This window comes from Accipiter gentilis, chromosome Z (assembly GCF_929443795.1).
Source record: "Accipiter gentilis chromosome Z, bAccGen1.1, whole genome shotgun sequence".
NCBI classification, from domain to species: Eukaryota; Metazoa; Chordata; class Aves; order Accipitriformes; family Accipitridae; genus Astur; species Astur gentilis.
Genome location: NC_064919.1, coordinates 18857888 through 18882385, shown reverse-complemented (window position 1 = coordinate 18882385; position 24498 = coordinate 18857888). Strand labels below are relative to the sequence as shown.

Here is a 24498-nt window from a genome sequence, read left to right as displayed (position 1 = left end):
GGCCGAGCGGCCTCACCTGGCGTCACTTCCGCCGCTCGGGGACCAGCAATGGCGGAAGCGGAGGAGCAGCCGCCCGCCTCGCCTCAGATCAAGGGCCGGAGCGAGGGCGGGGAGGAAGCCCCGGAAGCCGGAGCTGCAGCTGCAGCGGGGGCTGTTGACCCGGTCCCGCCTCCGGCCGGCTCCCCGGGCACCGAGGACCCCGCCGGCGACACGAAAAAGAAAAGTAATGGGGCGAGAAGCCACCGTCGGGGTGGGCGAGCGGGCGGGCTTGTGCGGTGACGGGCAGGTGCCCTGGCCAGTCGGCGGTGGGAGCGGGAGGGGGTCCGACCAATGAGGGAGCGGGGGGGGCGCGTCCGCCGCCAGCGGCGTTAACGCCTGCCCCTGCCCCGCAGTTGACATCCTGCTGAGGGCCGTGGCTGACACCCCCATCATGAAGACCAAGAAGTGGGCCGTGGAGCGGACCCGGACCATCCAGAGCCTTGCTGACTTCATCAAGAAGTTCCTCAAGCTGATGGCCTCCGAGCAGCTGGTAGGGGCAGGCACCTGGCGGCCCGGCCTGGCCTGTCCCGGCGTGTGGTGGGGGTGGCCAGGAGCCAGCCGTGCCGGGGGGCTGTGCTCACCCGGGGCCCAAGCTGTCACGCCTTGCAGGGAGACTGTCTTGAATCTAGACTGCGGCTTTTAGCAGGAAACTTGGCACCAGCAAAACTCTTCGAAGTACACACCGCAGCCTAACGTTGAGATGAGCTGTAGCGGTGCGGCATGGGTATGCTTGGGTGCTCAGCTCCCACCTTTGGCCTTTTTGCAGTGTCTCCGTTTCTTCTTGTCTGATGCGGACGTGCAGAGCTGTGTGCACGTTGTGCAGCGATGCACTGCAGTGAAAGGTTCATATGCAGTGTAACTGTAGAAGTCGGGTATACAGAAGGAGTATTTGGGGAAAAAGTCTAAAGTGTTTGGGGTTGACTTTCTGAATATTGGTGTCTGTTTCTTTCAGAATTTACTTCTCAAACAGTTTAATTACTGTCGTGGGACTGATTTCTGCTTTCAGATGGGTAGTTTGGAAACGTTCGCAGTTTGGCAGCACATTACCAGTATTGTTTACGTGTTTCTTCCTGTGAAGCTCACGTGGCCTTCTGATAACATTGGAAGAGCTGGAACAGCTTCAGAAATATGATTGTACTAATTTTGCAATAAGCAGTAAACTCTTAACATCCATACGCTTCAAAGCTTTCAGTCAAGAAATAACTTTACAGTTAGACTCATCAAAATAGTCAAATGTGTAGCTAAAGCATAGATGAAATCCATCTGTTCTTGGTCTGGAGGCTATTGTTTAAGCATACAGGCACAAACAGTTTCGCTAGCCATTTCTTTCACCTGGAAATCATGAAGGGTTTCTTTTTTCCCAAGGCTTAATATCTCAAAGAAGAGTAATAATTCAGGTATTTACTATTCATGGATGTTCTCAACAGTTTAGTTCATTAACTGCTATCTCATTATATCAGGAAAAAATACAGGAGCATGGAGTCTTCCACTGTGGTTAAGCTTAAGGCTATACTTCAGGAACAGAGCCCTAGGAATTTTGTAACTCTCCTTTGGCAATAGCACGATACTCTACTACACGTTGCCATCTAGCACTGCAGATCCCAAGGCCCTCTGACGTTATGGACTAGCTACTACATGCTTATATACATTTGGAGCAGGAAGTGAGAAGGATGACTTCAAAAAAGAACAAAATTCTAATTTCTGTGATGGCTGTTCTAGTTGAGCAAGTTTAGAATAGCGGGAATGGTTTGGATACTTGGAATAAGAGCAGTAACAAAACCAGTGAGTTCACATTGTGCTGCTGTATGGGAGACTAATGGGTCAACTTGCAGGAGAAGGAAGTTCACATGCTTTGGCTTGGTCTGGTTGGCCAGTCAGAAGTGACTCCTGGAAGTCATATTGCCCCTCCACATGGAAGTGAAAATACTAATTTGTGGTATTTTTTTAAGGGACTTTAAAGATTATAAATGGTGAACAGAGAGCGTATTTACCCACCTCTGGCTGCAGAGTGTTTCTTCTATGTGATCTATGAGATCTATGGGAGATCTTCCATCTTCTATTTTCTTTTCTTGCAGTTCATATATGTAAACCAGTCTTTTGCTCCATCTCCGGACCAAGAAGTTGGGACCCTCTATGAGGTGATTTTTGTCTTAAATATCCTTTCCAAATGTGCTTACCAGAATTTGTCAGTACGATTCTGGCAGTTGAACTCTGTTACTGCCCCTAACTATGCTGGTAATATCTTGCATTAAATGTAATGTAGTTGATATTCACAGATCTGTATGAATATGATTTACAGAGACATGACTTCATACAATCTCTGGAAATGCATCCCTTTACATGCAGTACATTGTCATGCCTCCATTATGATGGAGAGCTTTGTTATCCGTAACAGTATTCCATGACCCAGTTATCTGGTGGGGGGCTTTTTTCTTTGTTTTGCTTTAGGTATGTGCTAGCCCATGAATAATCTTAACAGCTGTTGTTTTGGTTTCTTTTTTTCTTGCAGTGTTTTGGAAGTGATGGCAAGCTTGTACTGCATTATTGCAAAACTCAGGCATGGGGATGAATGACAAGCAATACAGTTGTTTTCAAAAATGGAAAAGGGACTAACTTCTTGAACTCAACTTGTAACCACGCGGGAAGAAGGATTTTTGCATTTCTGCTTATGATTGTACACTTATAAAAATTATGCAGGTGAACAGCATAAAAGAAGAGCTGCCTAGGCTATCTGATCATGTAACTTTTTTCTGAAGTACAGGAAAAAATCTGCACCTGCCATCGGTAGAGTGAGCTCTCTTGTTGCTGAGTTGTCAGTTGCTGTATCTGAAGGGAAATCATTTCACAGTTGTCTGGAGGACTGACAGGACAGGTCTTTTGCTCTACGTGCTGTACTGAAGATAAAAGTTCCTTTTTATTAAAAGGGATGTTTATTGTACATGTAGCCTGGTATTCAGTTTACTGCTGACACGCTGTACATTCTATTCTTTGTGAAGTCTTCAACTTGAATATGCATTATTATCTCATGTCATTTCAAGACAGTATTTTGATTTTTTTTCTCATAATTAATATATAGTATTGGTGTATAATCTAATTACTTCACCCTGTGCCTTCATTGTGATGTAGCGTAAGTACCTCATTTATATGGCACACCATAATGATAGGCCTCAAATACTTTCCTCTTTCCCAAATTGTGTAGTGATTTGTTGAAGTGAGACAAGGGGAGTCAAAAGAATCTTTTCCGCACGTCAGAAGACTGAACACTTCAGCAGTTGCCAGGGTGGTTTTTTTCTGGCACTGTTTAATGACTAGCATCATTAGTTGAATGATGCAACTAGCTGTTGGATCTTCAGTTAATGAAGAAAGAGACATGAGGTGCTAAAAACCTACTCTATATATTCTCCTGGCTGCTGTTATTTTCCTATTTCACCAGCTGCATGTTCCATCAACAAAATAGAATGCACTTGATATCCTTTTGCTAAGTTGTAACATAATGAGGATTTTTTTTTTTTGTCCTGGAGAGGACTTGGTACCCTGACTGGGATACTGACCTTTGCTTTTATTTATGGGAGGGGAGGGTGTAGGGGGGATTGTGAGTTTATCTTAAATGTCTGTAGTACAGTCTTTTGTATTTGTTTAAGCTGAACTAAATTAAATGTTAGCTTTTCAGTTGCAGACTGTTCTTGCGCTGGATGACAGTTTTGGTCCTTGACGTAATCCACTTCTTCAGCACGTGGAGGCAAAACAGCCTGTTCTAGTTGAAAGCACGCTTGTATGATAGTCTTAAGCCGTTCATTGCTGTTTCATGTATGAGTGGTTCTTACGTGGTCTGTGCAACCTGTGTATCAGATTCTTTCTACACTTAGAGAACTTCTGGAGAACTAATACTCAGCTTAACTTAATGGTCTTGCTGCAGTTTGCATTCAGCCTGCATATATGGCACAGTAACACAGGCGCGTGCCTTGAATGTTTGCTATGTGAATAGCTTGATATATTTTACCACTTTTTAAGTGGAAAACCTGGCTTCATTGGATTAAGCTAACAAGGCAGAATTGGTTGTAAACTTAAACACTTCAAATAATCCATACTTTTGCCTGCTCAGAACCCTGATCTCATGAATCTTTGTCTATTTAAGAGAACTATTGCAGAGGTAAGCATTCTGTCCTCTTGAGGAAATTGCTTGCTCGGTTACTGTGAGGCCAGCGTAACCTTGCACAGCCACTAGAGGGTACACAACGACAAAGGTATTTGCATAGTTTTTCCTACCTTTTTCTGCCGCCCCCCCCCCCCCCAGTCTTTTCTGTAATATGTCCACTTACTGCCCTTACAAATATAAGTAGTTTGCTCTTCTGTGTGGCGGTATGTTTACCTAAGATAAGCTACTAGTCTGTCTCTCTTTAAAGAATGTTCTATTGGTGCCTTTCACCTCATTTGATCTTAACAAATGAAACTACTGCTGTACTGGAAATGTGCTCTTCAGAAGTGATGCAAGAAGGCTGGTTTGTGTGTTTGTGTGTGTCTTTTGGGGGGTTTTGTGTTTTGTTTTCGTTTTTTAAAAAAAAAAAAACCAACAAATAAAAACCCACTAGAATCTCGAGGTGAAGGAGAACTGTAGGTCATTGTATCTTGCCAGCTAATGGTGGAAGGTTGTCCTTTGTGTTGAATCTACAGATAATTTTTATCCTCTGAAGTTGGAAAAAAAAAAAATAATGTTTGCCTTGATCCCTTCAAAGGTAATAATCCAATAACGTAAAACCCACAGTAATGGCTTAGATTTCTTTTATTCACCACATGCATTTCTGAACTTGGATAACTTGCTCATGCAGATTTTAATTATTCATTTATTTAAGATTCAGCTTGTTCCTTGAACAATATTTATTTATTACTGTTTGTTCCAGCATTTTTCTGTTCTTAATTTTTCTCCATATTTCCCCATATTTCTTGGCTCCTAGTTTACCAGTATATAGTGACTACTTATCTGATCCAGCTCTTGTTTTCTGTTTCCTGAATGCTCTAAGTGGCTGCCTTTATTCTGTTCCTTTCCTTTTAATGACTGCCAGCTCCAATTCTACTAATTCCCCCATGCAGTTTCTGTACCTTCTTCACAGAGAGTCCTCCTTTTTGCCACTTTTCCCTGTAGTTTTCTACCGTCTTGCGTCAGGGAGGTAGTCAGTGCTTGTTTATCTCTGGTAACTCCTTAAGGACCGTGGGGTCTCTATCTGGAATCAGGGTGTGACTGTTTTAAGTGGCAGAAACTTTTCCTTGTGCATATTCTTAAATAACAGTTTGGACTGCAAATGTGTCAAGTAGATAATGTATCAGGTGAACAATTAAGTGATTAGCAGCACGTTGCTTGTAGAATTTGCAAAAGACAAAGATTGCGAAAGACATGTTAAATCTCATATTTTAAAAAGTGACAGTTACAGTATCTAAAATCATGGATGATCCTGAAATGCTTTAAAATGTGTGTACTTACCTCTTTAAAAAGAAGAATTCCAGTAAATTGAAAACATCAGAAGCTTAAGTAGAACATGAAATATATTCTTGGTATTCAGCATGCCTTGAGCAAAAGTGTTGACTGTATAGTTTTAAGTGACTTCATTTGCTACAGTGGGAGGAAAAAGGATGTGAAAGTAAGGACTGACTTTTTGGGCAAGTCTGTGAGACTTGTACAAGATCAAAAAAAAGTGTAGACTTATTTAGAAGTTCCACCCAAAGATGCTATGGTACTAAGCTACCAATATTTGTAATATAATTTAATTAACTTGCTTTTATGTAATTGAATTAACAGAACAGGCAAATTGAAAAAAATCAGTAAAACTAATTTTTAAAGATTGAGAAATAAAGATAAGTATTGGAAAGGAAAAATATTATACTGGTTTTATGAAAGACTTGGTACTTCACAACATCCTGATACTGAAAAACAGTGCTATGCAAAATTCAGTTATCCTATTTTCAAAGTCACCAAGTTCAAACACTCTGAACCAGAAGGCATTATTTATATGAACTCTTACTCAGATAATGGTTTAGAGACTAGCATTAATTCTAATTTTCTGTTTGTAGCTTGAACTAGTCTTAAAAGTACAAGGAAAACACAAAGAAGCTACAAAACTGAAGTTACCTCAAGAGTGAAATGATAAAATACATAGTCATGTCACCTATGTGCATATGTAGCAAATGTAATCTTTACTTTTACATCTTGAAGAACTACTGCTAAGGTGTTAACAGAAGACGTGTCTGTGTTAATTATCCCCACAACATAACTTACTGATCTACAGTAAATTCAAGGGGGGAGCGGGGAAGCGGGGGGAAATTTACACATCCATTCTGCAAACTCCTTCTCAACTCTAAAGCAGCTTCTGTTTATCCATTTTACTGTTCATGCTCATTTTGCAGGTCAAATTCTGCTTCTGGTTTACACTGTTCTTGACTGTCCTGAAGTCTTCACTACTCTTCAGAGGTGTTGTACAAAGGTTACTCAAGTCATAACCATACTACATCTTCATACTTGGAGATGAGACAAAAAAGGGGGGGAAATGCCTTTAAGTCTGGGTTTTTCATGATGATTATGACTCTCTTACAAGGTTGTATAAAATGCCATGTGCATTAAAAAACAAAGTATTTTCAGTCTTGTTTTGTATTGGATCATCAAGAGAAGAAAAATACTTGACAAGAAAGCATGTTTAATGTGTTTGTTCTTATTTGCAGAGACCACGCTTCAGCTTCCCTAGCATCGTACGCTCCCAAGGGTAAACATCATAAAATTATACGTATTTTCTTGTCCCTACTTTGCACTTGTTTTGATAGCCATAATGCCACGTGATACCAGGTGCATCTCGCTGTATTTTAGTCAGAAAACTTTTGACTTAATGCCAAAATATCTAGAGAGTCAAAAACTTGTTTAGAGGTTTTTTCATCCTAAAATAGGTGGTTAAGAAAGTTTGAATGAATCACATTATTGACTAGAGAGAAACCAAAATAACTATGCTAAAAGCTTAACGTTAAGCTGGTTGTACTACATCTGTGTCACTAGACTCAGTAATGCCTTTGTGGGGCACTGCAGCTCAGTCATCTGTACAGATAGTTGGTAGAACAGTTGCTGGCACAGATTTTGGCCTGTGCACAATTCTGGAGTTGGCAAGGTACCATTTCTGGTGGGCACTTCGGACGTGACCAGCCTGTTCTGGAGGTTAAAAGGTAACTAATGTGGATGTAAACTGTTCTTTCCAGGTTAGCCCCTGTGCCCGAGGGCAGTCCTTGGGTATTTGTTAGTAGACACACAGTCCCAATATCGGGTGAGATTTAATCCGTTGTATGCAAATTGAGAAGAATTACACTTTGGGGAGAAAAACATTGTCCCTCTTTGAACTTCAGGAGCAATCTCAGAAATGTTTTTGAATGGTTCTCCAGCTTTACCTCCATGTAATCATCACATACATGCTTGCTCTGAATGCCTACCAATAGTTAGGTTCTGTAAAATTTTTTGTAAAATTTTTTGTAAGGATGCAGGTTATAGATAGTGAGGAAGTACTACTTATACATCTCAATTCACTCATACCTTTTCTTATTAGATGACAGACATTAACTAGTAAGATTTAGGAAGAAGTAAAGGAGTCCCAGTGTCCTTGCTCTGAATCTAGTGCTAAAATACAATTGCATGGAGGGCTTAAGCATGAAAAAAAAAAAAAAAAAAAAAAAAAAAGAGGTTTGAGTTACATGTTCCAACTGCAAAAATCTATATGACGTTAAAGCAGACAAACACAGTTTGGTAACAAAACTAATAACCCTAGGAACCCTTGGGAACTAAAATGCATTAAGAGCTCTTCAGCTCTGAAACAGGAAACCTCAAAGAAGAGAAGGGCTCCAAACAGAAAGCTACACAGTAAATATTGTCAGTGCAGAGAGGACTAAACAGCACTTTAGCTTTCTTATATAAAAACTACAACTACAAAGAAACAGAAACTTAATTTAAAGTGTTTTTCTCACAGAGAGAAATGTCAATATTTTATATTTTATTTATAACACATGCAGAGTGTACTAACCTCCCACCAAAAGTGGATCAGACTGATTTCTTCCAAGAGTCCTGTGCTTTGTGGCTTAATGCCTTGCAGCTCTTCAGTGCAGTTTAATTTTTGCTTCAGCAGTATGCATGCTGTTTAGTAGTTGTTAGCGTTTTCAATGCACGGCATGACTTAGTAAGTGGTGCCCTCGTTTCACTCACTGATTACTGTGTTTTGTGGTCTGATGATGTTTCACTGCATGATCTACGTTTGATGTGATTTGTTCTAAGGCTTTCTTTGTGAATCACTGTGCAAGTAGCAGGTTCTCATGCAAAATCTGTTGTGTACTGAGGGATCAATCTCACTTTCCAGGTTATATGACTGAGGAACAGCTGCAGCGCTATTTCCACAGCCCCAGAAGTAGTCATCCCACTCAGATGTAGGGCTACATAATCATTTAGCTTCGTCTTCCAGATCAGAGTTTGGGAACTGCTGCTTTAGATGGTGCATCGCTTCCAAACACCAAACTGAGTGACATCTGCAACAAATATTTACTTAACGTTTCCTCTTGATTATAACCCAGAAGGTCTCTTCTGTGCAATTGGTATCCTTCCAAGAGTTCAAAGACCTTCATGTGAAATAAAAGGGACAGAACTCTTAGGCATCATAAACTGAGGCACTTCGGGTTCTCACATGCAGGATGCAGTCCTTAAATGATAAAAAGCTTAAAGGAAAAGGCAGTAACCCTTTTGTAATACTTTGGGAGTACACAACACAATGTTGTATTTCAGTAAGGTGAGTTTCCTTGACGCGGGTTATTAACCTTTTATCTGTATTATGATCTGTGTGACAAAATGTTCTCTTCTCTTAAGCCTTCTCGGAGAGGTATTGCCATTGAGTCATGTAGCCCCAAAACTTGCACTACAGCTGCAGATCCAGGTTTTCTCTTAAAAAAGCCCTCTCTACAAACATAAAGAAACTTAGGTGAACAAAGACTTAATACCATTGGTAAAGGGGTGGAAGTTGTAGTATCTGGAGGAAGAGATGTAGATGATCATTATTAGGTTGAAGTGCTATTATCTGTCCAGGCTAAAAGACCAAAGAGATGCAGTATAGTTGTTTTCTACAACAGTCTGAGGATTCACACACCTTGGATCTCACTTTTGACTTGCCCACAATTTTTATTTGGAATGACAAGACGCATCACAAAGTCTTCAGTCCCAAGCTATCAGGCCCGATACATGGCACAAAGTGTCTAACACTGGAGTCCATTAATTCCATCAACCTTGATTGAAGATTTTCCTCAATAAGTCAGGAGAAAAAAAAACCTGTGAGCTGCATCCCAATAGGAGATGAGGTGCCAATATATGCCTGGGCACTTCAGCTGCTAAGTCTCTCTTGGAGTTAGACACCATGTGCAATGATTGCTTGAAGTGCTTACACCTGTCTTTTGGATAAGAGTTGAGTGGTTGGGCGTTTGTCCATAAATCAAAGTTTCTGTGGTTAAAGTCCAAACTCCCATTTTCCAAGACAAGGTTTTAACTGTCGGGCTATAAGCAACAATGGTTTATTGGTTTCCTCTCTGCCTTTCAATGAAGTTATGTCATGAAGTATGCAAGAATGATACACTTTCTGTGTGCCCCCTCTGAGGTTCTGTGCTTTTCACAAGGGCTGCATAATTTGAAATACAGGAAAAGTCTTTAGACCTTTATGCTTCTTCCCCTAAGCTACGTGGTTGGTCTGTCTCTGTAGCCCAAAGAATATATATCCAATTTAGGGACTGCAGTATTTGAACACATGAGTGAACTACCCATGTCTCATCCTACGGATGTCATGACATCATACGGATTGAGGAGAACCAAATGTGATTTTGTATCTCCTCCAAAAAACACCAAGGTGTGCCATCATTAAGCAAAGCTGAGTAGCTCATTTGTCAGAGAAGCAAGATGCAAGACCCTGGTTACAGGAACTAGCAAATGTCATTATTGTGGAATTGTTTAATGGGAATATAGTACTAAGTACCTGCTAATCATGAAACACCAAAGACTGAGAGAACTGGTGCTACCCAAAGACAGAGCGAGAGACCTACTTTGTGAGGCATGTGGGTACAGTGGAGTTCTGATCAAAAATTGTTTCTGTAGTTTTTTAACCTTCACTGATGTGTGACTATGGTACTATTACTGGTGTGCAGTCCAGCCGCTGAGGAACTGAACACCAGCTGCCGTGTTGCACTCTGCACTGTAGGATACCTAGATGTGAATCACTGTGCCATTTGCCTCAACTTAGGACTTATTTTTTAAATAAGCTTTAAGTAATTTGTAGGGTTCAATTACATGGAACTTAGTTATCGGGCCTGAAAGTAGCTCATGGTCACAAGAGTGTTCCAGATGCCTATAGAAGACTTTGAACAGCCTAAACAAGAAGATAGAAGAAGAAAGATCCCAGTTAGAAAAACACAGGTGCACATTCCACGATAAAGGGAACTTGGCACAAACAACCTCAGTTCAGGGGCTTATCTTGACCAGTTGGACTAAGACAAGTTTTGCATGCTCTAACATAGCCAATTATGTCCTGTGTGTATGCGCGTGTACAGAGTGAGTATAACTAACTTTCTTATGTTTATATACATGGACAGTATCGATGTAACCAATCACCGCTTATGCTTGTGCGCGTGGACACCAAATGCTTGCATGCAGCAGCCAATCAAAGCTTCTAAACAGCTTAGAGAATTCTATAACAATGATCAGCTAAGCTCAATAAAGTGGCGACTTTAGTCATCATATTGGTGTTCTATCGTCCGGCCCCCGCACAGAATAATCCCTAAACCCTACAGTAATTGTTCTTGAAAGACACCCAAGCCTTTTCTGTAAGATTGAAAATTACAACATCCCTTACACTTTTTGGAATAAAGCCTCCCACAGACTGAGTATTATTCTATAGTAATAGGACAGTTGAGAAATATGTTCAACAGTTAATTTCTACAAGGGTATAAATATATGGTTTTTAGAAATTAAAAGAAACGTGTAAAATGCTGTACACTCCTTTATAAGAAACAACTGAGAATGTGAAGACAATTCCCATGCTGTGTGGATTACAATGCTCTCTTTTCTTTTTTTTTAAATTTTCAGTGACAGATACCCTCAGTGACTGAGGCTAGAATCTGTTAACTGCTGTATGTGCTCAGATCCTTGCGCCATTTCTGTCAATGGGATATTAGCACAAACACAAGCTGGAGAGCCATAAATACTGTTCCTAGTGATTTTCATGCAATCAAGTGATCAACTCCCATAGAAGTTTTCAGGATCAACAAGTAACATTGAATGATTCAAAATGAGAAACTATGTAAACACTTTTGAATAGGAGCAAATAAAAGTATAAGATTTTCTATTACTACTAGAGAAATATAAGTTTTTGGTCTCCAAATAAAAAACTTGGACAAATTGGTACAGCCATATAAGTGAGCTATAATAAAGAACAACAGCAGTCTGAAACTGCAGTAGGTAGATCCAGCCTGATCTCTTAGTAGTAACAGAGGAAGGTGTAAAATATCCTTTTGCTTTCACTAGCAGTATTCAAAGGTATCACTAATGATCCCATCAACATTGTGGCAAAGGAATCAAAAGTTCTGAGGTTTCTGGGACCAGAAAATCACCAAACACGTAGGTGTACAAATAAGCAGAAAAACATTATAACTGCTGGAAAATAATTTAAGTCGGATCCTGGGAACATCTGAATAAAACAAACAAATAAATATGTTTGAAAGCTTATCTCACTGTTCATTTCACAATCCATTTTTGCTGAACCTTACAACAACTTATTCTTGTAAGATGTTTTATTCCTCTGGGCAGTGTTTCTGACAACCTCTAAAATAACGTGGATTCTGCCTTCGAAATAAATGGCATAGGGTGTTTCACACTAATTCTAACTCTTTGCAACCTACCACTGTTTTAATGGTTCCCATGTGGGAAAATGCAAGCAAGTACTGAAAAGAAGTGCTACTTGCCCATACAATATTTTGACACCAACCGATAGCTAAAATGGACCCGAGGCACATTTCATTAAGAAATAAGACTCTCGTTTTTAACTGTGAGTTTGAACAAGTTCCCAAGGGAGCTGATGTGTTTGTTCATTACCTGCGGTTCTCCCAGGAAGACTGGGTGCTTTCTTCCTTAACCACACTATGGCTGTTGATACCAGTGCCGGAGTAACCTGGTTGCAATTCAGAGATTTGGGATGGTCTTAGGTTCTTTCAGACCTTAAAAAGTCTGCTCGAAATTCTCACAGTTCTCTCTCACACACATGCGCACACAAACGCAACTTGTTAAAAACGTAGCTATAAGGTTGGGTCTGCCTTCTGTGTGCCAGGAGAGGTTCTGGACTGATGCCTGGCAATGTATCTATTCAGTACATTCGTTTGTATTTCCCTCCAATGCACTAGATCCCAGCCCCATTTAAACCTACGGGAATGTATTCCCCACTGCAGGGGAGCCAGAAATTCATCCAGCCTCTCAAGTTGCAGCTGCTGTATTAACGGTGCTTATTTTTTCTCACACCTACTTGATGCACAGATCAGGAGGAGGGAAGAGAAAGCAGGCATGCTAGAAATCCCTAAATGTAACTATCTCTAAGGGAAATCGCAAGCTGCCAGTTTTGTGAGCACCTTTAAGCCTCAGAGCTGCAGCAGACCACAACATCAATCTGATTATTTCCTGCCCGACAATCATCAGGCAGACCTAAATAGCTGAACTCTTTTTTTTTTTTTTTTTTTAGAAAGAAAAGATGGATTTTTTAAAAACACAATTCTATGACGTACAGTGAATGCCGTGGCCAGAATTCATGACTAATAAACAACCTATTAACAGCTGAACTGGAAATGAAGACGGCTGGCACGGCATCCGCTTGCTCGGCAGTACGCCGGTTTAACAGACTGCGGAGTGCGAGGGTGGCCTGCCGCCTCAGCCTGGCCTCCTCTGCCCCATTCACTCCATTTCTAGGGGTCACGCCGAGGGCTCACGGCCACGGCAGCCCTAAGCATGACCGCAGGGCGCAGGGTTTTCAAGGCACAGCACTTTGAAGAGGCGGGCTGTATTCGTGTAACCTCCAGCAGCAGTTTTCTGCGTGACTTGGGGTAGCAGAGCGTTTCGCTGCGCTGTAACATAGAGCTGCCGGAGGTATTTTTGTAAGGCCAGCCTCAAATTCAGGGTTCTTTGCTGCAGGCTCTCTGCCTGGCGGCTTCTTCCTCTGTGACACAAGCAACGGGGCCACCGGCGGGCCGCGCTTCGTAAAGCCGCAGCCCTTGCCCGAAGGGGATGAAGATGCGCACGGAGAGGCCTGGCGGGAGAGCGGCGCCGAGACCGCTGCCGGGAGAGATGCTTTCCGCCCGGCAGCGACAGCCACAGCCGCTTCGCCTCTTCGTATTCCCTCCACCGGGGATACCGGCGAGCCAAGCGCCTGCCTGCCCGCCTGCCTGCTCGCCCCAGGCGTTAAAGCGAGACCTGCCCCGCACCGGGCTGGACGGAGGGGCGGACGGGCGGGCGGAGGGGAGGCAGCGGCAGGCGGTACGAGGCGCGGCCGCGCAGCCGGCTCTGCCTGCCCCCGCCCGCCGGGGTCGGTGGCCCCGCTCCCGGGGACGGGCACGGCTGGCCGCGGGCCCGCCCGCCGCCGCCCGGCCCCTCCGCCCGCCGGGGCGGTGGTAGGCTCCCGCCGTGCCTCCCGGCGCATAAAGGGAGGCGGCGGGGGCCGGCCGGGGGGCAGCGGCTGGCGGCGATGGAGCAGCCGGCGAGGATGGAGCAGCCGGTGCAGACGGAGACGTGGAAGGCGCGGAGCCTGGAGGAGCTGGTCCGCATCCTCCATCGGATATTCGCCGAGGACAAAGTCAGCGTGGAGGAGGTGCAGGCGCTCATGGAGTCGTACGAGAGCAACCCCGAGGAGTGGCTGCAGTACGCCAAATTCGACCAGTACAGGTACAAAACGCCCCGGAGCGGGGAGGCCCCGGCGCCGAGGTGCGAGCGGGGACCGCCGGGACGCAGAGCAGACAACTGCCACACGCCCCCCCCCCCCCCCCCCCCCCCTTCACCGACCCCACAGCCCGACAGCCCCTCCGGCAGAGAGCCGGGGGGGGGGCGGGGAAAGAGCAAAAGCCCCCGGCGGGGACGGGGATGGCGGTGGGGGACGACGACGGGAACCGCGGTGCCCCGCGGCGGGGCCGGGCGGGGGCGGGGAGCGGGCGGGGCGGCGGCGGCCAATGGCGGCACCGGCGGCCGCGGGCCGCGGTCCCGTCGGCGGAGATAACCCACGGAAGACAGAAAAACGTGCTGAAGCAACTGAAAACAATAACAGTTAAAAAAAAAAACTTTAAGGGGGGCGGGGGGGAGGAGCCCAAGGGAAGCCTGTCGGGAGCAGAAACCGCCGCGCGGGGTTTGCGCGGAGTGCTGGGGTGGGAGAGCAGAGCGGTCCAAAGCGGGTGTGTGGTGTCTGATGCTCTGCCCCACCGGTGGGTCGGGAGCTGTCAGCCCCCCCGCTTCAGTCCCTTCCTCCCCCCGGGTAGTGTCGGTCGAGGCTTTTTGCTGCTTGCCAGGAGGAAAGGAAATACCTGTTAGGGGATTGAGTCCCTCCTACTTCGCTAAGAACGGATTTATTCCTGCCATTGGTGGCTTCCCTGTCTTAAATTTGAGTATAAACACATTTTATTTGAGCACTTCCTTCAAAAAAACCCCCAAAACCCCAACCCCAAAACTTTTCCTTTGAACTTTGCTATCATGAAAGCATCATTCTGGCTTGACTTTTTTTAGCCTCCTTTCACTGCCCGTCGACTATCCTCCATTCAGAACAAATCACAAAATTTGTAAACAGAACATAGGAAACTAAGAATTGGAAAAACAGAATGTGCTAACTTTAGAAGTACGCATGGCGGCCTTTTTTTTTTTTTTTTTTTGGCCAGCAAGACCTGCTGTACAGAAATAACAGCACTTGAAAAGTTCAGTCAAATGCCAGCATTGATTGTTTATGTTCTGACATCATAGTAGAAATATGTCTACCTAATATAAGTGCAAATTGCAAATGCAGTGAGAGGCAGCATGTGGATATACAGTTTATGCTTTGAAAGTAATTCATTGTGAGCATCCCATCCTGACTAAAACAGAGTGGTCTTACGGGGAAACTAATTAAAAAGCATTCAGTTGACATCAGTGCACTTTGTGTGCCCCTGGCTCGCATCTTTTAGGCGAGAGTGAGGCGTCCTGTCATCAGCCTAAGGATTTGCTTTCCTTGGCAAAGTAAAGTACAAATAGTCATGACTAAAGCTAAAATGGAATCAGAATGTTCCCCTGGGTTACTTGCACCGTAACAGCTAGAAGCACCAGCCCCAGATCAGAAGAGCCTCATTATGGAAAGTAACATATAGAGCGAAATCCCAGTCCCTTCTGTAGTGAACTTTTCACTAGAACAAGATGAGCAGCAGCTCAGGGGAGCCTTTCAGGACAGTACAAGGAAACAAACATAAGAAGTTGCTATTAAAGATATTTTCAAGCCCTGAGAGCAAATCACAGTCTCCAACACGCTTATTGATAAAAAGCCTTTAGAAGCAAGCTCATTCTGTGCCACCTATAAGTTAGCACATGAAAAAAATCATTTTAAGAAATTTTGCCCTGATAAACTTTGTTTAGAAGTAGATGCTGGCAGAATTTTCCCCACAGGTGTTTTATCCACACACAAATGCTACAGTATGAGACACAGAACTGTCAGCAACAGAGTAGGAGGACCATGTACAGAAAGCCTGACATCTTACTTGTTTGTTTTTTTGGCTTTGTACAAATGAGTGCTGCGTAACAGAAAGGAAGCCAAGAGTATCTGAAAAGGATCTGCAGAAGAATGTAACCATGTATTTCTCTTGTTTCATTGCAGTCCTCTGTTTCTAATTATAAGCCAGCTGCTGAAGTGACTTCATTCAATAACTATTTTGATTTGATCCTGTCTACCACTCTAGCCTCAGACTCACAGTTCCCCCAAATGCCAATCATCTATGTAACTCAAAAGAAATATGATTATAAAGTATTAAATATGTCCATTTTTTTTCTTCCCAGAAAAGAGCTTTTACAAAAAGAAGCTTAAAAATACAGTTTCACTTTTTTCCAAGTAAAACTTGGCTTTCAAGAAAAAGAGTAAAAAGGACCTTTATAGGCCAAAACCTTCCTTCATAAACATGTTTGTACAGTTTTGTACTTTATAGGCATATCAGTACAGTAAAAAGCAAATACTTTGCATTTCAGGTATACAAGAAATCTTGTGGACAATGGAAATGGCAAGTTCAACTTGATGATCTTGTGCTGGGGTGAAGGGCATGGCAGGTTCGTATCCAATGTCTGTGGTTTTAGCAAAGAGATGTAAAGTCACTGTATGTTTCACTGTCATACAGAAAGAGAATAATAATCAGCCCTATATGAGCTGTCAGAAATTGTCTGGAAACTAAGCAGTGCAGAGATCCTATTGGTATAGCAGTCCTGAAAACTTTTGCAAGTTTGTACCTCATGCACATTTTTAGAGCACTCTTTTAAAAATGCTCTGTTCTTCTACCAAATCTAAGCTTCCCTTCTGCCAGAGGACGTTTTTATTCCCAGGGATACAGCAGGTCCTGTGGGCAGGACGGGTTGACCTGTCCAGCGTGTCCCATACGACAGACCCAACTGTCTCAGAATTGGTTGCAGAAGCAGGACTTGGTGCAGTTTAAACAGTCTTTGTCCTCTCATGGTGTTTAAATCCTGCCTCTGTGACAAGACGAGAAAAGTAGGTTTGGATTGGGACTGAAGGCTCTGAGGAGGGACCCCCTTTCCAGGAGTAATTGGCTTTCTTTAGGTTCACGCATTTCATCTCCTCCCTCAAAAGGGACCACATTGCTGATGTGGCCTCCTGAGTTTTGTACATAGACTGTACACTGGGTTGTGTAGTCCTACAAACATGAGGGCAGGATCTGTCCCTTGGAGGGTCTTCCACAAAATGTTGGATAAAACGAAACATGGAATAACAAAATTTGCAGGTTTTTACTGATTATTTTTGCATATAAATAGAAAACCTAAGGAGATGTTGGAGTAGTTTTTTGTTTGTTTTAACTGAGCGTGCAATTGAACATCTTACAGTATTCTCTAGGGGATGCCATGACGTTATACTCAGAGGGATATAGGAACCAAGCCCACCACCTCTACTCCTTCCGGGCTGTTCCCACAAAGCCTGTAATTTATGTCAAACTATGTTTTAGTTGGATAAGCATTTGCTAGAGCTAGTCTGAGACCACAAGTTGTTTTTTGCCTCCTACATGAGGAGGATCAGATTGTTCTTATGGCTTGTGGAAGGAGTGTGACAACGTGGCATTTGTGAACTGTTCTGTGCCTGAAGCAAGTTCTTCTCTCTTGGCATCTCAGTTTGTAAGAAATCCTGACATTTGTTTACTGAAAACAGTAATGTACAAGTACCAAGTTTTTGATTGAAAATCATTAGCACTGTACTTCTGGGAGGGTCAAATCCCCCCTTCTCCCTCTCCCTTGATTTGTGGAGAGCTCTCCCTTTGTCCTAATCCCATTGACTTCAGTAACAGTTAGTCCTCTTTTTAAAAAAATATAAACCCAAAACTAAACTCCGTACCTAGCCCATATGTCTCCAAATGTACCAATTAAAAGAGAATGGAGCAAGGAGACAGATCAAGCAACCAGACAAATCATACCAGATCCTGCTGTTTTGTTCAGGTTTTGCCAAAGTAGTGAAATTAACAGCTTAGTGTAGCTGGTTGTACTTAGTACTATCAGAGTGAGAGGTACAGCATTTTTTCTTCAACTAATGCATGTGCACCCCAGCAGTAAAGAGACCATAGAAAATAAGCAGAAGTAGCTCATTTCTCCCACATTTTGAGAGCAAGCATGGTGGATCTGCAAACATCAGGTATATTTGCAAGTTTATACCAGCCTCTGCCTGGGGTCACTGTGGAAAGTGTTGTTTTGTTTCTTGGCCCACAAGAGTTTTTGTTCTGTCCTCCTCTCTCCTCCAGACTTCCTTTGTATTTCTCTGTGGCAAAGTCATAAGCTGATCAATATCTGACACTTCTCCAAGTCCTGCTGTATGTGAGCTCATCTCAATACGTTTCTAAAGTAGCAGTTTTGAGTAGGCATACCTTAGTTACTGTGAATGTTTTTTTCCTAAGACTTTTGTGCATGACCCATGTGCAATGGCGTTTCATTCTAGGGCTATGTCCAGATACAATATGCTATGCCATCTGTCCTGTTTGCTGTACTGAAATTAAGTATGTATATCACACTGAGTTTTGTTATTTGTTTTACTTATATAGCAGCATCCATGATCACACTGACTCACACTGCTTCATGAAGATTCTCCAGGGAAATCTAAAGGAGACTCTGTTTGAATGGCCTGAGAAAAAAGGGAATGGTGAAATGACTAAGAAATCAGAACGAGTTTTGAGGGAAAATCAGTGTGCCTACATTAACGGTAAGCTATTAAGTTTGTTTGCACAACTACGAATCCAGTCTTACTCCTAACGGAAGAGTTCAACTGCTCTCTAGTCTCCTACCTTTAATGGTACAATACTAATGGCTTTATGCTCAGTTTGAGAAAGTGGCGCTCTAGATTCTGCACAAACCTGTATTTAGATTCAGTAAAACAAACAACAAAAAAATGTCGTTTTAACTCACTCTTAAGACATTGCAGCAATTGCTTGATGCTTAAATATGCCAGGTATTTCTTCTAGACCAAGCGCCCTTCAGCACTGTGTCCCTAATGACTATCTGAAATTGCTTGTAAACATAGACCTTGAATAGTATTCTGTGAGAAATAAGGGAACCAAAGTTTAGATAGTTTAATCACCTTGATTTTTTTCAAAGAAACAATCCTTTCCATCAGTCTTTGAAATCCTAGGTCAAAAATGTAAAAGCTGTCTGTGGAATATATTGACCAGTCAGGAACACAGGCCTCAGTCCTCAGTGCTACTTCTGGGCCAAATCAACAAAAGACTGTAAAGCTGAAGTGCAGCATGAGCAGAATTGAAATGCTCGAGTCTACCCAATCTACAAAAAAATTGCCTGACTTCACAGATGCTGAGAGATTACTGAGTCTCCACTAGTATGGCTCCCTTGGTACCAAAATCCATGCCCTTACATGTATCTGTAAATATCACCACCCTGTGCTATGCTGGAAGGCCATCCTGGAGCGGCCAGCTGGCTGTAACATATGCTGATGCTATGAAAGGCATTGCACATCATGCTGAACAGCAATGAGTTCAGCAGAACAACGGCAAAGCATCAGAGAAGGGGGCTGTCTGCCTTTTATGTGATGAATTAAAAACTGGAGAACACACCTTGTAGGGCTGAGCTTGGGAACTCCCCAGTTGCAGGGAGCCTCATGTTGGATTATGGACTAAGCCAGAGTGAGAGCGTTGGGGAAGAAAGGCTAGTGCTCTGCAGCCTTCTGTTGAAGGTATGCTACATTAGGTGGAAACACCAAATCCATAGGACAGGGAATGCAAGGAGCTCGACATGTGTGCTGGTGCTCCTGTGCCAGGGATATGGGTTCTCAGGTTTTTCCTACCTATGTGGTGTTTTCCAATGCAAGCAATTGCACCTTGTGTGTATTTCATCCAAAGCTTCCTTGGTTGTTTTAAACAAATTTGGTATCTAGTTCTCTGAGGCAGTTTGGATCTCTGCCATGTTTCATAACAGATGTTTTCATTTAAAAGAAACAGGTAAAACAAGTAGAAGGAAAACACTGACAGTGTGTTGATTGCCCTAACTATTTCAACAGTGAGTGACCTTCATGTTTCTATTGCATGCTTCTTGGTTGCTCTTGTACTTTATTTTTAAGGTTAGAACCTACTAAACAGTGTTTATTCGAGCCTCCCATCAGACGAACACAGCTTTAGGACTTTTTTCCCCTACGTCCTCTATTTAGATAAACTATGTTAATGACTTCAAGTTTACACTTCAAATAGAGTTAAGAGTGTACTCATGATTCTCAGGGTATTATGCCTACATTGCACAATAGAGGTCTAGGTATTATATAACATATTAATTCAAGTGCAAAGGCCTGAGTTGTTTTTACAAGCAGGGTCATAAATTTAAATTCAAGGTCTCCTTTAAGTAACTCAAAAACTCCACTTTAGTGTAGAATGGAAATGGTTTGTTTTGTGGATGTGGTTCTTCACACCTTACATTTTTATGTAATAGCTTTATTTCTACTCCACCGTTGCGGAAAGTGCCATTAACTTCACTAGTAACCACACAACAGACAGTGCTTTGTTTTATTATGTGTTCAATTATGCTTATTATTCAGTCACGGTTGGAAGTATGCCAGTCACTACTAATTTGTCACCTTAGTCAAAAGAGCAGACAAATGGAAAGCCTGTTCTCCAAACTAATAAAGTGGAACGATTAATTAAACAACAGATGCCTGCAGTCCATAAGTCCATGCCCCACAAACATGTAGCTGGCTTTTAATATGGCTGATATCCTTGTTATCAGGCTAAGAGTTAGCAATACAAAAAATTTTTCCCTGTAAAATGTCTTGCTAATTTTTAGAAACACAAACCTTCCTGCTTCTGGAGCATCTATAACAGTACCATCTCCTAGGAAAGTAAATAACCTTGAAGTCCTTTGGGAGTGACACCTAGAAAATTACTGACAAATGGACTTCCTTTAGTTGTTTGTTTTTGGTTTTTTTTCCCATGGCCTTTATCCTGTCACAGATACCTCAAAAGTTACAAGAAGTGCAGAAGGCAATAATGTATTTTGAATTACCAGTGTATTTAGGAATCTGTGCTAGAGAACAGCAGTCAAAATCCCTGTACTGAGTTACTCGTTGCCCGTAAAAGTGCAGGCATGCATAACTGGCTTGCTCATGAGTTTTGGTTTAGAAAGCATTTTTCCACGGATCTGAGACCTTGTTAATGTTCCCGCTAACACGACGTCTCGTTTCATGCCCTCGTGGGTGTAGACTCCATTGGCCTGCACCGTGTGGAGAACATCAGCCACACAGAGTCCGCCGTCAGCCTGCATTTGTACAGCCCGCCCTTCGACAGCTGTAACACCTTTGACCAGAGGACTGGGCACAAGCACAAGGTCAAGATGACCTTCTACAGCCAGTTTGGAGAAAGGACTCTCTGCGTAAGTAGGAGATAACACACTCCCTGCCCAGCCGCGGGCTCTGAGCCCCTGCGGGGATGGGGACGGGGACGGGGACGGGGACGGGGGCAGGGGGCTGCCCTTGGCCCAGGCCTGGCAGAGCACTGCTGCCCCAGGACAGGCAGGAGGTCCAGCAGCCCCATCTTTCTATACTGGATTTGTTGGTTTGCCCTTCCCTCGGGTGGAGTTCCCTGCTTTGCAGCTTGCCTCCCCTTCATCAGCAGGAGATCAGCTCTGAGGAGAGAGGGGGATTAATGAGAGTTTTGCTGCTAGCTAAGCATTGTCAGGCAGCAAATGGTGGTCAACGCAACCTAGCCAATGGAAACCTGTGAAGCAGCCGCATTGTTTTGGCCAGCTTAAGTCATGTGTAACATTTCCTGCCTAAACTGTTCTGCCAAAAAGCATCACATTTCAAGTCAGTTGTTTTAAAGCTTGTAGCTTACTGTAAAGAATTCTTTAATAAATTTAATTCTTTGAAATCAAAACTTCAACACAGGAAGACTTGCTCTGAGAGTGAGTAGGCTGGTTGGCTGTTGCATGCATTCTTGAGCAGTGGCATGAGATTTTATTTGTATAGAAAAGAAATCTTAAGATCACCTTTGGGGGACCAAGCTAGGACATCCGGGAGAGTTTAGTAGGGTTCCTTTTAGTGCTCCTCCATACATTGGGGAACATAACTACTTACACAGGGAGAAAAGACAGATTCTTGATGTTCAGCCGCAGAGGTGCAAAGACTTTGGTTTTGTTAGATACAGAACACTTTCACCTTTCACTGAAGCCAGAAGTTCAGTGCTCAGGAGTTTCCCAGAGTAAGGCCTTAGTAAGATCCAGTTAAAATCTTATGTAATCAACAAAAACAATGTAAATTATTTCTTTGAAGCTTGTCACATTGCCTGATACAACTTTACCAAATAGCTGAAACACAAACTTTGACCTTTCCCAAGTTTGAAAGGTCCTTGAGAAAGTAAACTCAAATTTATAATTGAGATTTTAAAGGGGAATTAACATGGAAAAATGTTGAAGAAAATTCATGCAAGAATTCAGTGTTTGCTTGCTTTCTTTTTGTTTTAAAGTTATGAAGTATGTAAGATAACAAGCGAGACTAGATGTTTTGACTTGGACTATTTTCCTACTCTTGATCTGTAACCATCTGGTAGTGTTGGTACCTTTTGTGGGAAGCTGGATCTGGCTTACAGGAGAGAGGTAAATCTTAGTTATTGGGTCTCTTTCATGAATTCCTGTAAATTGAATTCCAGTAAGGGGGAAAGTGATAGCGAGTCTGGGCTATCCAGCTGCCTGAAATGACTTCACACTATAAAAACCTTCTGGTCTCAGTGAGGGTTTCTGGAAAGCTGACTGGAAAAATCAAACTTTCTTCTGCTTACCAGATCTCAAAAGGATGTCAGAAGACAGAGAGCTATAAGTTAAAAAGACCGAGAGAACAAAGTATCTATGTAAACATGTGTATGTGTAAAAATGTGAAGTACACTCGTGTATCTTTTATGAGTGAGAAGATCTGCCTAGCTAAACCACATTCAGTGCTTCCTCTTTGTCTTAAATTTTTCTGCAGGTAAAAGACACAGGTAAATCCCTAGTGGCTTCTGACTATGATGAAGTCTTAATTAACTAACTGTCCAGTAAATACATAGCAAGTTTTATAGCCCTAAAAATTAAAATAGTATGTACTACGTCCAAGGACTTGCCCATGGAAATAACTGTTTACACAGTTCAGGTACAAAACATGAGAATACCAATGTGAATGTTCACTGAGGGAAAACTGATTTTGTCTTGGGTGTCACAGCACATCAGTTCCTGCTGCCAGGAATTTTGCTGGGGGAGGCAGTTTCTCTTTGCAGCCTGTCTTCCAAGCTGGACTTTCAAGCACTTTCTGCCAAAATGAAGTAGAGCAGAGTATCGAGGAGAGAAGATAGCCTGAAGGAGGAAACGTTCCTCAGCTGTCCTTTCTGCCACGGGCTTGCTCGTAGTCAGACAGAGCCAATGGACAGGGTGATTTTGTCAGGTGCACAGTGCCCTCTACAAAACTGTGGCAAGGAGTACTGAAAATAAATGACCTAAGTATTTTAACGTGCTTAGCTACTCTGGGAATAAAAGCCCATGCTGAAACATGAAGCAGGCGATGACTGTCTCTTTGCTTAAAACGGCAACCTCTCCTCTTTCCTTTTAGGCGACAGCAGTGCCACAGGAGAACAACTGAGAAGCACCAGCACACATTTGCATAAGACCTGCTGAATGTCTAACCGGGGACAGAAGACGCATGGCTAAGGCCGACAGCCAGCTATATTTCTATACCTTGTACATAGGAGTACACTAGGGCAGCTTCCAGGCCACCCACAGTTCCCTCGAGCAAATGCTGATCATGGGACACTAAGCTAACTAGTGGCATAAACTACTTCAGAGGTTAGATGCCTTTTCTTAGGCTCCTGTCAGAATTAAGTAATTTGTTTTCTGATTCTAGCCTCCTTTTAATTCCACTTCTGAGAATATCAGAAATAGGGTTTTTAAACATCATCTGACACTACTTAATAGGCCTACATGTATGTATGCTCTCAATGTAATTAACAACTATATAGACTTCTAAGCTTCCAGTCACTTGTACCTATGGTAGTACACTAGATACAACTAACAGCAGCTTTTTTTTTTTTTTTTTTTTTTTTTTTAATTAAGTCTTTTAGGTGTTAATGCTCTAGGCCATTTTGATAGTTTTGTGCATTTTTTACTTTTTGTTTTTTACAATTTCATTTGTCAGATCTTGTTTTAAATAGAAGCAGTGAAATGCTTCATGCACAATGATTTTCAAAACTGATTGGGCATAGATTTGGGGTTTTAATAAGACTAATCATACTTAATTCAGCTAATGTCCAGTTTCCAAAGTATTCTGTATAGCTACTGAAGCAGGTAACTAAAATAAAACTGGATTTGTGCACAGATTTCAAAGTTTTCAGCCTTTTGCTCCTGGTAACTAAAACATACATCACACTTTATGAAAATCCACATTCCTCATGAACATCTAAGTCTTTTCCAAGCAATACACTATTAGAAAAGGCTTTTAAAAGTTGAAAGTATTTCAGGCATGCGAAGAATCCTGATCCCAATTAAGTTGGTGGGAATTCTGCCATTGAGTTCACTGATGCTTAGTTTTATCCTCCAGATTTAGTTACAAGGAAAGAACCACCTTGAAAAAAAATTAACTCTAATAAATATATCAAAATCAGCAAAGCTGTATGCACTGAGGCTACCCCAGTCATTTAATGCAGCTAATAATATAA

General features: G+C 42.6%; 2 protein-coding genes across 3 annotated transcripts; both read left to right on the top strand.

Annotated features, from left to right (window-relative positions):
- Positions 1–33: 33 nt before the first annotated feature.
- On the top strand, positions 34–3708 carry ATG12 (autophagy related 12). The gene is made up of 4 exons (XM_049795708.1): positions 34–223; positions 393–529; positions 2115–2177; positions 2549–3708. The coding sequence occupies exons 1-4, from the start codon at positions 49–51 to the stop codon at positions 2606–2608; spliced, it is 435 nt and encodes a 144-aa protein (XP_049651665.1). The 5' UTR covers positions 34–48; the 3' UTR covers positions 2609–3708.
- A 10062-nt stretch (positions 3709–13770) lies between these two features.
- On the top strand, positions 13771–24159 carry CDO1 (cysteine dioxygenase type 1). 2 transcript variants are annotated; one of them, XM_049795740.1, is made up of 6 exons: positions 13771–14002; positions 16307–16384; positions 18370–18527; positions 21024–21197; positions 21503–21511; positions 23397–24159. In XM_049795740.1, the coding sequence occupies exons 1-6, from the start codon at positions 13806–13808 to the stop codon at positions 23459–23461; spliced, it is 681 nt and encodes a 226-aa protein (XP_049651697.1). In that variant the 5' UTR covers positions 13771–13805; the 3' UTR covers positions 23462–24159. The 2 variants fall into 2 exon arrangements, with proteins under 2 accessions (XP_049651697.1, XP_049651696.1); XM_049795739.1 differs by lacking the exon at positions 21503–21511 and having other exon boundaries at positions 21024–21193.
- The last annotated feature ends 339 nt before the right edge of the window (positions 24160–24498 follow it).

Excerpts from the sequence above, each read along its gene's own strand:
- ATG12 (XM_049795708.1), top strand. The coding sequence starts at position 49 with ATGGCGGAAGCGGAGGAGCAGCCGCCCGCCTCGCCTCAGATCAAGGGC. Across the intron at positions 530-2,114 it reads TGATGGCCTCCGAGCAGCTG|TTCATATATGTAAACCAGTC; the intron begins GTAGGGGCAGGC and ends CTTTTCTTGCAG. Across the intron at positions 2,178-2,548 it reads AAGTTGGGACCCTCTATGAG|TGTTTTGGAAGTGATGGCAA; the intron begins GTGATTTTTGTC and ends TTTTTCTTGCAG.
- CDO1 (XM_049795740.1), top strand. The coding sequence starts at position 13,806 with ATGGAGCAGCCGGCGAGGATGGAGCAGCCGGTGCAGACGGAGACGTGG. Across the intron at positions 14,003-16,306 it reads GCCAAATTCGACCAGTACAG|GTATACAAGAAATCTTGTGG; the intron begins GTACAAAACGCC and ends TTTGCATTTCAG. Across the intron at positions 16,385-18,369 it reads TGGGGTGAAGGGCATGGCAG|CAGCATCCATGATCACACTG; the intron begins GTTCGTATCCAA and ends TTACTTATATAG.